A 13,889-nucleotide genomic window follows, 5' to 3' on the forward strand; every position below is an offset into this window, starting at 1 on the left:
TGTAATGGGTGATCAAAGGGCTATCACAGTGCACTTGGAGGAGGAGACTCCTCCAAAGGTGTCTCACGCCAGAAACCAGTACTTCCATTAGAGGAGAGAAGCTAGAGGTTAAACTCTGTAAGATAAGCGGTTTGTTTAAAGAAAGAAAAAAGAAAAAAACAAAACAGAAAAGTTACAAGTGGTAAAGATGTGTCATAGGTATAGGGAAGAGCATTGAAGGATGCACAAAAAGAAAAAGTTGTAAAGAAAACTGCAGAAAATTTAAGGAATGGTCCCTATAAGTAATTTGAAACAAATGTTGTGGCCATGGTAAAGAAGAGCAAGGGGATGAAAGTATAAAAACAAAAAAACAAAAACAAAGTACAGAAAAGTCTTCAGAGAGAGACATTTTCTTATTTTGCACCTTTTCTCATTGACAATAAAAATAAATAAGTTTTTGTATTTCTAGGAAGACTGTAGTTGGATTTTTAGTGTACAATACAAGGACAATCTTATTTTGTTAGTTTTTTTTTTTTTAATTAAATGTGATTTCCATGTTAAAATATTGACATTATAAATTGTCTGTAAATATAAAAAACATTGAGGTTTTATTTTTTTTTTTTTTGCCATACAGCCCAGCCTTACTCCCAAAACCAAATACCAATTTACAGTAAGTTTTCTTGGTAGACATTTATTCTAACCCACTGTATAAGGAGGCAGTACAAACTTTGATGTGCTTTGATGCTAACAGGGAGACAAGATTTTTAGCAGTTTTTAACTTTGAAAGAATCAACTTTAAATTACTTTTGTAACATTACAAAATACTATTTACGATGTTCTTTAATAGGGAGTTCTGCTGCAATCACATTCATACCAACACCACCAAGAAACCAACACCCCTGTCACCACTTGAGCACCCTCTAACTATGCTTTCCACAGTCCATGCTGTTCGTAGTTCAAAAAGTTATTTCTTTTCAACTATTCTTCCTTATAAAATGTTTAAAACGTTCAATTGATTATATATACCACTTAAATTTACATTCTTCTAACTGTTTGCCTGTTTCAATTCAAAAGAATACAGTTTCCTATAAATTTTTGTTTTGCAATGATCACCAACAAAAGCCAGGTCACTTGGAAAAACAGGAACTGATCTACAGCAGAAATGTTTCACTGAATTGGATGTGGTATGTTCAAGGGTAAGAAGCTCCAGTAAACTAACAATATTAGGTCCCGGTAAAAATAAAAAAATTCAAATATTATATACAGAAAACTACTTAGTTACATAGTACTTCTGATACATCTGATTAACCAAAGGCACTATAACTAAAGCCCACTGTGTTAGAAAATGTCTATGGCAAAGCCCAGTAGCACAGCTACTTCCTAAATAATGTGTGCCTGTCTAGGTTATACTCATCTCCATCTCTGTTACTTAGCCAGGTTTCTGTTATTCCTACTATATCATAGTTATGTGTAGCTACATATAAATCCATTTCACTTATTTTATTCTTAACACTCTTATCATTAAGGCAGGCAATTTGCAATGATCTACTTGCTTTACTTTGACGTTTTAACACTGAACAAGAATTTCAAATGTTATCTCTCAGTATTAATACCCCTACCTGTCCCTTCACTTGAAGTTCTAAACTTGGCCTGTGCCCCAGAATCACAAGAAAACACCACAAATGTAGGAAACCAAGCATCACCACAAATATAATATCAGGAGATTATGAACTCTAAGAAGACTCCACAACAATTTACAAATCTCATGTTCCAACAGGAACAACAAGATTAAACACATGACTGCTTATCACCTGGCAAAAGATATGGTTCCCATTTTGAAGAAATATTTGAAAGTTTTATCCACTCAAAGAACTATAAACACATGGAATAAATTAACAAGTGGTATAGTGCAAAATAGAAATTTAGGGACGTTCAATCTCAGACTTGATTTCATTTTGAACAGTTTAGGTGAAAAGGACTGATGAACTTGTTGGGTTGAATTTCCTGTTTTTCTTCTTATTCTTCTTCATCTTTTGGCTGCTCCAGTTAGGGGTTGCCACAGCAAATCATCTTCTTCCATATCTTTCTGTCCTCTGCATCTTGTTCTGTTACATCCATCACCTGCATGTCCTCTCTCACCACATTCATAAACCTTCTCTTAGGCCTTCCTCTTTTCCTCTTCCCTGGCAGCTCTATCCTTAGAATCCTTCTCCCAATATACCCACCATCTCTCCTCTGCACATGTCTAAACCAACGCAATCTCGACTCTCTGACTTTGTCTGTCAACCATCCAACTTGAGCTGACCCTCTAATGTACTCATTTCTAATCCTATCCATTCTCGTTTTTCTAATGTGCATTAAACTGTGGAGTAAAGAAGGGTTGAGAAAAATAATTACTGTCTTGATAAACGCTACACAATCGCAATTTGCAACTATTTCAGATGTCAAGTGATTACTGGAAAAGATTTGAGACATGCCGACTAGTTTGCAACTAGTACAGATTTATGGTGTAGCAGAACCATGGAGCCCTACATGTGCTCAATAATTAAATTTTACTAGCGCAGATTTTACATTGAGAATCTATTGACTATAAATTGCATGCATCCCTGCCGATCACATGCTTGATGATACTGGGAGTTAAAGGGCATTTTAGCTAGATATCATTTAAAAGAACAGAAGATGAGCTGTATAATAACAGATAATGGGTTGGAAGTTGGGAAAGCCATTTCACTTAACAGATGGTAAAGTCTCCAGTGTTTTGGGCACAAGCTACAACTTTTAATAGCTAAGCTGTTTGCTTTATGATTTTCTTGAATATGTACTGAAAATGTAATTGTCGTAAAGAATACAATCAAAAATCATACAAAAATGATTGAGGTTTTGAAGTCCAAAGCCTTAACCACTATTCCACACTGCAGTGTTAAAGCTCAGTTCCTTACCGACATTGTAAATATCAATCAAGGGAAGTAGCTTTACTCAGACAAAAGAATAATCTAATAAATATGCTTTGCTTGAAGAGTTTCAGCATCATAATATTGGAGCAGGTTCAACTGATACTGATACATATGTAGAGATCAAATAACAGCCTGATATATCAGCACCCAGTATTATTGATCAGGCCTTACTGATAAAAATCTGTTTCCCAGCTCTTATGAGTTGAGAATTAGTTTTGTTTTGTATGACTGGATTCCATAATTGCCATAACTTCTTGCTGAGCTGGAACCACAAATGCTACTTCTTTGTCTTTCCCGGTTTGTTGTAGTAGCTAAATCCACATCTCCGGACAGCATCAACAATGGAGGGGGCTCAGGGGGTTAGGGGGCTGGGAAATGGGGTTCACAGATGTCATTGTAAGTCTTTGTATTATTAGAGGAAACAGCACCAGTGTGGCGGTAGTTGTTAATGTTAAAAAGACGATTTAAGGTTGATGCTAAATTTCTACAAATCTCAACACTGTATTGGTATCAATTCATAAAATTACATGTGCCTCATCATAAAATGGACTTTAAATGTCTACAATCAAGAAACAGTAAATGTTACTAACTCTATCCTCTGTTGTTCTCTTTCTGCTATATTCTGAACAGCAACTCAGCCTGTGGTAAAAAATCATGTTTCATTCTGGCTTGTCGCTATTACACTTAGTAACGATACACAGATGTACAATAGCATTGGCTTTTCCAAACATAATATGCTTTGCCTTGTTAAAAAATGTAGTGATATCAATTCATTTTACAGTTACTGTCACATGTACACAGTGCTATGAAATTTCAATTTGCACATTTGAATAATGGGTGGCACAATAGTAGCGCTGCTGCCTCGCAGTAAGGATACCTCGGTTCGCTTCCCAGGTCCTCCCTGTGTGGAGTTTGCATGTTCTTCCTGTGTCTGCGAGGGTTTCCTCCAACAGTCCAAAGACATACAGGTTAGATGCATTGGTGATCCTAAATTGTCCCTAGGGTGTGCTTGGTGTGTGTGTGTGTGTGTGTGTGCCCTACGGTGGCTGGCACCCTGCCCGGGATTTGTTCCTGCCTTGCGCCCTGTGTTGGCCGAGATTGGCTCCAGCAGACCCCCATGACCCTGTGTTAGGATATAGCGGGTTGGATAATGACTGACTGACTGACTAATAACTCTTGAAAGTAGATCTGTACAAACAGCAAAATTTTACTTTGCAGTTTTCTACTGCTCTGTGTCGGAGAACAGTTCAAGCTAAAATCAAATTGTGCATACTAGTATGTTTTAGGTAAAACTACGTACTGCCTAGGCTTGGTCTGGGTCAATCCAGGATACTGACCATTTTTAAGCCATTTTTTGACTGGCTGTGCCCCACTGAACAGAAGCATCCCCATCACTTGATGATGCCTACTGTAAACCATGCTTCACAGAACTGACTCTGAATACAGTATGTCTGTTTCAAATTGTGTCCAAATAGCTGTAGTCATTTTCCTAAAATCTGTACAGGTCCATACTTATGAAAGTATTCCATACTGTTGTAATATTCACACTGTGGCCAGCTCCTGCCATTCATTTCTTTAAGATTATCAAAGACCTTTCAGAAGCTTCCCTGATATGAATTCTCCTTTTCCATTAGCAGTACCTGAAGTGAAATGCAATTGGCTAATCATAGGTGTATTAAACATTATAAAAGGAGTGGACATTTATGTAATCAAGATGTTAAGTTGAATATTTTTGTTCCAAATTGTTTTGTTTCAAATATTTGTTGCAGATACAATAGCTTGCTTTCTTTCTGAGTGTTGAAATCATCCACCTTGCAGCCATCTTTTTTAGAAACTCTAAATCAGATTTTGTATCAAAAAATAAGGTATATTAGATTGGTATTCCAATACAATGGCTGTTTGCATTTATGCATATAACATTCTCTAACCTTATTTACTCAAAAGTTGCAATTAAGTAAACTAATAGTTTCACATTTCAGATTAATATATTCACCATTATCTTTAAACCAAAAACAATAAACAGCTAAGCACTGTCTGAAGTGGAAAGATAACTACTACACTGCATGTACAGAAAATTTAAGATAATAATAAAATAGCAAATTATTTTTTCTTCTTGCTAAACCAATTTTAAATACTAAAGAAATGCATATCATAGGTGGGTAGAACATTTGTTTTGTTAATACAGGACATTCAAATTATATAACCATTCCTCCCACTTCAGAGATTGTAAAAATGATTCAGTGGTAAATATCCAAGTATAGCTGTCCACAGCTATCCACGGTTTTAGCAGTACAGAATAAATACAATAAAGACAATATGTTTCATCCTGCTAAAGATACTATCAAATATAAGCATCTGTTTTTTTTTCTTTATTTTCTTAATTTCAAACTATTAGGTTGCAACTGAGCACTAAAAAGTGTCTAAATTAATTGCCATTTTCAATATTAGCCCACATATTCACAATCTGTAGGTAATATGAACTAACCTGGAAAATCAAAATGGATTTTACAAACAGGTTAAAAGGGAGATATTTAAATGAACTACTTTTCCACAGCAGTGCTTCTTAGTCAAGGGGTTCTAATCCACACAGTAATACCGTAAGAATTATGGAGATGCATAAGAACAAAGGAGTATAAGAAATATAACAAAAAAGACGAGATCATTTAATCAGTTAAGTTTGTTTGTCTAGCTAATACTGTAGCTATACTGTCCCAATATCTCATCCAGCAAAACTATAATACAGTATATTGTCATCAAACTTTCTCGTTGTACAATATGTGTCCCTTATGTGTGGTACTGTAGTCCCAGTGCTTCATTATGCTATTTTCTTCCACCCGTTGCAAAACTTTGTAATTAGTTACTGTATAATGGGGCTACTGTGCATTGAAAATCTTTATTTTTCATTATTTATCCAAAAGAAAAAATATCTATTTGTTTCCACTTAAATATTGAAGGTTTCATTAAATAATATCTTTTGATTTCACTGTTTAGTTTCAGTAAAGTTCTCCCTTACCACTGTGGATTATTCCAATGTCTTGCCAACCATATCCTCCACTCTGGGGACTGATGTTACATAAAGACAAGGGATTCTAGTGACCTTAACAAACTACAAGGTACCAGTTCCTAAAAGAATTTAAGAACTTTTTGTGTTGCAACATTCTCAATCTGCGGGCAAGACACAACAGAAGCAATTAAACAGACTGATGCATACAAATAAAGTGCATAATGTTCAAATTCTATAAATAATAAGAATACATCTTATGTACTGGGTTCAATTTTGATCATCAGCAAAAAGAACACTAAGAACAGGACAGGTCATACTTAGTGTTGAGCCAAATTAAAGCTAAATTATTTATTATCAATCACTTCCAATTTGAATTCTAAATAAAAGGTAAAATAATTGCATGGTTATAATGTCTTTTGAAAGCCACCATGCATTTAGTATGTCATAAACAATGCTAGCTAGTATCTCACACCAGGGCCATCCTAACGTATGGGCACAATATGCACTTGCCAGAGGCCCCAGGAGCATAGGGACCCACGATGTTTCTAATGCCTATGTATGTTTCTGTTTTGCTATCAAAACAGGGGCTCCAGTGCGCTACTTTGCCCGGGGGCCTATGATGCTGTTAAGATGGCCCTGTGTCACACCCCATCACCAACTGTACCTTTTTTTTTTTTTGTTTTGTTAGTGTACTTCTTACCTGCTCATCACTATGTAATTAGGTGTGCAATGAAAAGTTTGCAGCTTTGACTGTTTCCTGAGAACAGTAAAGAAAAATCTCACTATTTCAAACATCCATACAGTAAGTAACTGTTTTTTTACGGCACAAGGGCAGTGACAACAGATAAATTTCTAGAAATTGTTTATAGAAATATTTGTGAAAATGTATTGCAAACACCAAATAGGTATACCGTATATACTCGCGGATAAGTTCTCCTGCGTATAAGTCAGGACTTGATTTTACAGTATAATTTCTGGTATTTTATAATTTCGCTTGTATAAGTCGAATGCGGAAAACTCACGCTATTGGTACAACGGATTATGATATGCTAATGCCTACCTGAGAGAGTAACCATGAAGCACACTGCCTTTTTTTCTATGTGGATGCGGCAATGTGCTGTATCAGCGCGTGCTCCTAACCTCTCTCTCTCGTGCCTATGTGACCACACAGTAATACCCGAACTATTCCGAAGCAACGTTTGCACTGATTTGTGCTTTTTTTGTATCTCACACTCTCATACACCTTTATCTTAAGAGCATCCCTTATCTACGATGAAGCATTCAATCAGAAGAAAATATGAAGCTGGTTTTAAATTAAACGTCTTGAAGTTGCAAAAGAAATTGGTAACTGCGCTGCTGCAACAAAATTCGATGTGTCTGAGAAACTGATGCGAGATTGAAGGAGGGAATAAGATATAAAAAAAAAAAAAAATTAAGTGTCGCATTTTTGAACGGGTGTATAAATCGGGATCTGATGTTATGATTGATTTTTCGGGTTTCAAGACCTGATTTATACGTCAGTATATATGGTACTTTAATTCAAAAACAGTCCCTACTGGATTGTAAAAATCTCTGCATGTGATACAGGGACAACCTGTTTACAGCAGTAGCTAACTAAATAAGTCTGATGGATTTAATGTTTTTCTCTTATTTGAAACGGGTCAAAGGACAATATACTATATACAATTTAAAAATTTGCTTCAATTTCCAATTCCTGAATGAATGATCAAATTCTAATTTTTATTTCACAAAAAAGTGAGTGTAGCATAATATCTAAAGTTGCATCTTTAAAAGTACAGAGGAGTGAGATCGAAACCTGTTCATGTGGAGTTGCTATTATTTCCTCGTCCATAATTCTAACAATGTGCATGTTAAGTTGATTGGTGACTAAAGACTGACCCTCTATGAATTATGATTATGAGTTCAGTGTCAATGCGCTCTCTGACAGACCACCACCTAAATCATGATTGTTCCCTGCCTGGTACTCAGTGTTGCTGGAATAAGGTCTGGTTCCCCTAAAACAAACAAACTGAATAGGCAAACTCAGAAAAATAGGTGAGATGAATTGGTGTTGGCAAATGATGAGAAAAAAAAAATCAAGGCTCAAATACCTGTACATTCAGCTTCTACAAGAAGACAGTTAACAGGTATAATTATCTAAAGTTGCCATGTTGACTTTGACCTTCCTTATCCCAATTATTCAGGCTGCCATTTTAGCCATGGCTACCATCAGAGGGATTATGACCTTAGTTCATCTATTGAAATTATTCATTATTCTGCTGCCATTATAAGAATGTACTACACACCTTTGCTTTTCACCAGACACTTTGCTGTCCTGTCAAAACAGGACACAAGTTTTGAAAAAATGGACATGTTTTCCTGTGGGCCTGTTCAGACTTTACTCTCTATTTGCTTCTGTTAGACAAAAATGGATATTTTACTGTCTTTAATACAAATACACCAGAAAACTGACTTTTTTTTTTTGCCATGTTTGCCTAAATGGCATAGCTAACTCTTTTTGAAGAAAGTCATTGGTCACTCCAGCATTATAAGTAAAAATGTATGAAAATACTGTAAATAAGAAAACATTTCCATTGGCCTGCTGATAATCTACCCTGATGTAAAATACCACTATAAATAAACTAACATGAAATCATACAAACAAATGAATAAAAAATGGCCACAGGCAAAGTGTTGTGCACACACTGTAGTCAATTCAACCATATAATGATTTGCACATGCTAGCCAGTTTATATTATCACAGTAGGTGCTATAAAAAGCTACAAATTTACAGCAGCTGCATGCACAGAAACCTATTTTAGGTCCATCTTTCAATCCCTTAAATTTAATGTCAGAGGTCTTTAGACCAACTGTAATGATACACTGCTTACATTAACACACTCAGTACCACAGAATTCTCAAAAAGTCTTGCCTTTTTACACACACAGGTGCAACTTAAATTTTATTTTTAATTTAATGACACCAGCTTAAAAGGATACAACTCAGTCTTTTCAAACCAATCTTGTATGCATGCATCAAATGAATATGCAAGGCTGACTGCCTTTTAAGAGTCATTGGATTCAGTGTTTGAAAGGGTACAATGTAGTAATTCTGTAGTCCTACTGTGAGGCTTCAAATCTCATATCCAGGAAAATTAAGACGTGTAGGAAGGCATGTTGTTAAGGAACAGCCTGCTTTTATTTTTTTTTTGTTCTATATTTCGCCTTATACAATTTCTTGTATTAGGAATTTGTTAGTTTTCGCATACCCCATGGGGTCAGAGCGCAAGGTCAGCCATTGTACAGCGCCCCTGGAGCAATTGAAGGTTAAGGGCCTTGCTCAAGGGCCCAGCAGAGTAGGATCTCTTTTCGCAGTGACGGGGATTCGAACCGGCAACCTTCGGGATACCAGCGCAGATCCTTAGCCTCAGAGCCACCACTAAATCTAAATCCGAGCAGTGAATTGTTACTGGAATTCTGTAGTAGTTATGGATTGTCCAACGTGAATAACTTGTTTAAACACAACACATTTGATAAGAGTATGTGGTACCTGAGTACCTTGGGTCAAAAGTTACTGTTTGACTTTGTAGTTGTACCATCTGATCTGAGGCTGAATATTATGAATGCATTGGTAAAGATAGTTGCTGAGCTGTGAAATGATCACTACTTGCACTGGCTCAGATTAATTGAACATCCCCTAAACACATCTGAGAAAACCAAATACGTACTGAGTACAGTATGTAGTGGTGATTGATGAGCAACTATCTTTTTCTGACCACGTTTCTACTGCTTGTCATTCATGCAGGTTCACACTGTACAATATCCGCAAGATCTGACCTTATCTGACAAGAGTATGCAGCACAACTTCCGGTTCAGTTTTTGGTCTTGTCATGTCTGGACTACTGCAACTCACTTCTGGCAGGAGTACCCACATGTGCTATTAAGCCACTGCAGATGGTCCAGAATGCAGTGGCCGTCTTGTATTTAACCAGACGAGATGGGAACATTTCACTCCTCTCATCAGGTGTCTACATTGGCTCCCTGTAGCAGCACACATTACCAGTAAGTTCAAATAACTGATGCTTGCCTACAGAGTAGTCAATGGGTCAGCATCTGAGTATATGGAGACACTTGTGAGGTCTTATACTTCATCTCGCCCACTCAGGTCTGCCAGTGAACAGCGTCTGGTGATGCCGCCTCTGCGTGGTATGAAGTCTCAATCCAAATTCTTTTACTGTGTAGCTCCTAGTTGGTGGAACAAGCTGCCCACCTCCATCCGTACTGCTGACTCCATCATTGTATTCCAGAAGCAACTGAAAACCCATCTGTTCTGTGAATATCTGTCTAATTATTTAGAAAAAATTTTGCTCTGTAATATTTTATATCAGATGTTAGATTAACTTTAATTGCTTTATTGACTGTAATATATGATTGTAAATGTATTAGGCATTACATCTTTTCACTTATGGCAATCAGCTTTTGTTACCTGTCCTACTAAACTTGCTGAAAAAACAGGTCCTAGCCTAACATTACTCGATTATGAATACCTCTTTTGTAAGTCACTTTGGATAAAAGAGTCTAAGAAGCAAATAAATGTAAATATAAATGTAGTATGTGCTGGGAACAATCACTAGATGCCTTGTTTTTGTATAAATTCAACTCCCACCTCCGGAAGAGCTTCTCCTTGGAAAAGGCCAAAGAGATAAAGTTTTGACCCTTGTTCCAGGCAGCTCTCAGCAAGGGTGAGTAAACATTGACCTCAATTTGGAATATCATGATGAGGTAGAAGGAGCAATTTTAAAGAACTCTAATACCGCTCAGGTGAATAAAAAATGCCATGTTGGCATGGCAGCAGGGGTGGATGATTCAATAAGAACTATTGAAAGCACTGTATATGTTTGGAGCTATTTCTGTTAACATACCTCTTTAATGCTGACTAGAGTCAGGGACAGTACCCCAAGACAGGCAGATTGTAAATGTGATCCGTATTTTTAACAAGGCAGGTCAAGAGGATGTATTCCAATTACCAAGGGATCACACTACTCGGTGTGCCTAGGAAACTCTTTCCAATATTTGAACCTGAAATACACTGAGAGCAATGCAGTTTGCAACCTGGCTATGGAACAGTGGACCATTTATTTTCCTTTGCACAAACAACTCAAGGGTCATAGGGATCTTCCTCATGGAAAAGGAAAATTCTTATGACCATGCATACTGTAGTATCATGTGGAATGTGATTCAAGAATATGGGGGTCTGAGGCCACTGCTGTGTGCCTTTCAATCCCTGTATCTCCATACTGGGTATTTAGTTTAGTTTATATGGATGTTCTACTCTGCCAAGGGTGTGTCTTATCTCATATCTTCTGTTCATGTTTGTCATTGACAAGACATTAATAACGTGCAGAAAATTCTTTTAAATATTCAGTTGTGAACGTAATGGTTGCACATCTATTGTTTGATGATGATGCTGTCCTCTTAGTCACTGCAACTCCATTGTGTGCTAAAATGGTTCATACCTGGTGCAGATGGAAGAATCACCACCTCCAGCCCTTAAAATAGATATCTCCTGGAAAAGAAATGCTTGTTTTGCTCTAAAGAAAGAGAACCTGCTACAAGTGGATGAGTTTCAGTACCTATCACTTTTGTTCATAAGCGACGATTATGGTGTTCATGAGATTGGCCAATGAGTTGGTTCAGCAGCAGTAGTCCTGCAGACTATGTACCAGACCATGGTAGTCCTTTCACCAAGCTTTGAATTTACTGCACAGTCTCCATCACCATGACCATAAGCCTTAAACAGGCTTATTCAGATCATATGTACAGGCAGCCAAAATGAAGTTCTTCTGCAAAGCTGTTGTGTTCACTCTTCGTGTCAAGGCCCAATTGAGGAAGAGGATGAGTATATCTTGACTGCCTTAGGAGCTTATGGAAAGTCTGGAGGAGATGAAACAAGTTTCTCGGGACAGGGTGGTTTGATCTATCCACCTTGTGTTGCCATACCAACCTGTATCAGGGTATGTATAGTGAAAATTACGTGAAGTATTACACTTGAGTTGTAGGTTGATTTTTTGAGTTGCCTTGGTTTTCCAAAAGTTTAATCTATAAAGATTTACAATACTGTACCTTTTACCATTTCTCTCCTCTGACTGTTCTAGGATTTTAGCTAGTTCTACAGTAAATGTATTTGATTAATTAATCATTGCATTAAATGAGAATTCCTTTATCAGCTAGCATCTCTACTATCTGTGCAGCACCCTCAGAACACCTGTTGCCAGCCACTGTACACAAAAATAAAATGAATTGATATTCAGCACATGCAGCTGACAAGTTGTTTGATTCATTCCTTATTACCTACAAATCTTTCCATATTCAATTGCAAATGTACAAATTTAACTCACAAGTCAGCTTCAAATTAAAGCCATCTGCTGCAAAAATTATTTATTAGTGACTTCATTTAAACAAAGGAGGAAGCCATGCACAACAGATCTACAAAAATTCACACTTTGAATGATTTCACAGCTAAGACAGAGGAAGCAAAACCTTAATCTTTTTCTGACATGGTATAATTAAGAGTGCATGGAAATTTGCAGAAGGACCAAGAACAATGTGTGCAACATCAATAAATGTCTTGGTATTCCATGAAAAATGGAACCATGGCATTTCAGTAAGAAAATATACAACTAAGGTTTGCCAATAGACATGCGCCATTCAGAAGAGATTATTAAAAAATGGACAGTTCAAAAGGCATAGCAAATTTTTTAAAAACTCTTTTATAGCTTTCCATTGTTACTGTGCCAATTTCTCAATAAAAGCAACAGTCACTGCTGATTCTTAATCTGTATGACATTCAAAAATGGACAATAAGTCACTAAGGCTTTTCTACATAGCTCAGCTTCAGATGCATTTTAAATTTAACAGGGTTATTCCAGCAGGTCTTTCCTAAGCAAATGTTAAAGAAAACAGTTTCTCTTTATCAGGCTTTATTCTCTTTATCACACATGGCTACAAAAGAATTTACCCCCAATGAATAATTTATTTTTAATTCATTGCTACTATTGCAAATCTATCAGTCTTGTCATGAAGAAAACATTTCTCACACTAAGCTAGTTTTATTATTTTCCATGAAGCACAAACTAGGAAGAAAGGATTTCACATTCTCTTTCTGCTAAAAAGATATGCAAATTGCTGTTATCTCAGCATTTAAATAACCAAGAGTTTGAAACCTGCAATTTCAGCATGCTTGTCTAGCTTCCTGTAAGCAGGCAAAGAAAAGTAGTTAAAGTACCTGGAATGGGGTTTGGCTGTTGTAGTTCTTGATATCCTTGTTTGCTCCTCGGAACAGCAGAACTCTAGCACAGTTATCCTGTTAATAAGCAATAAGATTTGTTAACCTGCTTGGTTCAGCTGTATTCTTTCCCACCCCCACTTCACACTCCTCCGTTACTCTTACCAAGGAAGGGGGGGTTGTTAAATGTCTCAATTTTCATGCAGCTCTGTTTGAAACAACAATCGCCTTACAAGCAGACAAAAAGGAAGATAATCAAAAAACACATCTAAATGGCAATGGAGTGTAACTCTGTTATGTTAGCTGTGCAAAAACCTAGTTTTGCTCTCAGGAATTCATCAGCCCACCCACGACGCTTCACACACTCATAAGCACATCATGATGTTAAAGCTGTTGTTGTAACTGCTAAAATTATACTCCTTGAAAAGAAAAACCTTTAAAGCTGCTTTAATAAGAAATCATTCAGAACATTTGTTTTACTAAAGAATTAAGCACCCCACTAATCATTTCTATTGTCATCAGTAGCAGGATAATGGATGAATAAGCTATACATAATTCTCAAATCAGCAGCTGTACACCTGAAATAATAACAGCATGTATACAAGACAATACCTTTACGAAAACACATTTTATGCAGTTAGTAAAATACATCTTGGTCATTAAAGAAA

The 13,889-nt window shown here is 36.6% G+C and overlaps 1 protein-coding gene across 1 annotated transcript in view; it reads right to left on the reverse strand.

The window, feature by feature from the left end:
- Window positions 1-13,889, reverse strand: part of shank2b (SH3 and multiple ankyrin repeat domains 2b) — a 971,122-nt gene that overhangs the window by 642,914 nt on the left and 314,319 nt on the right. The window contains exon 11 of the mRNA XM_028793812.2: window positions 13,222-13,299. Coding sequence (XP_028649645.1) covers window positions 13,222-13,299 — 78 coding nt within the window. The remainder of the gene's footprint in view (window positions 1-13,221; window positions 13,300-13,889) is intronic.

Source organism: Erpetoichthys calabaricus, chromosome 2 (assembly GCF_900747795.2).
Source record: "Erpetoichthys calabaricus chromosome 2, fErpCal1.3, whole genome shotgun sequence".
Classification (NCBI taxonomy): Eukaryota; Metazoa; Chordata; class Cladistia; order Polypteriformes; family Polypteridae; genus Erpetoichthys; species Erpetoichthys calabaricus.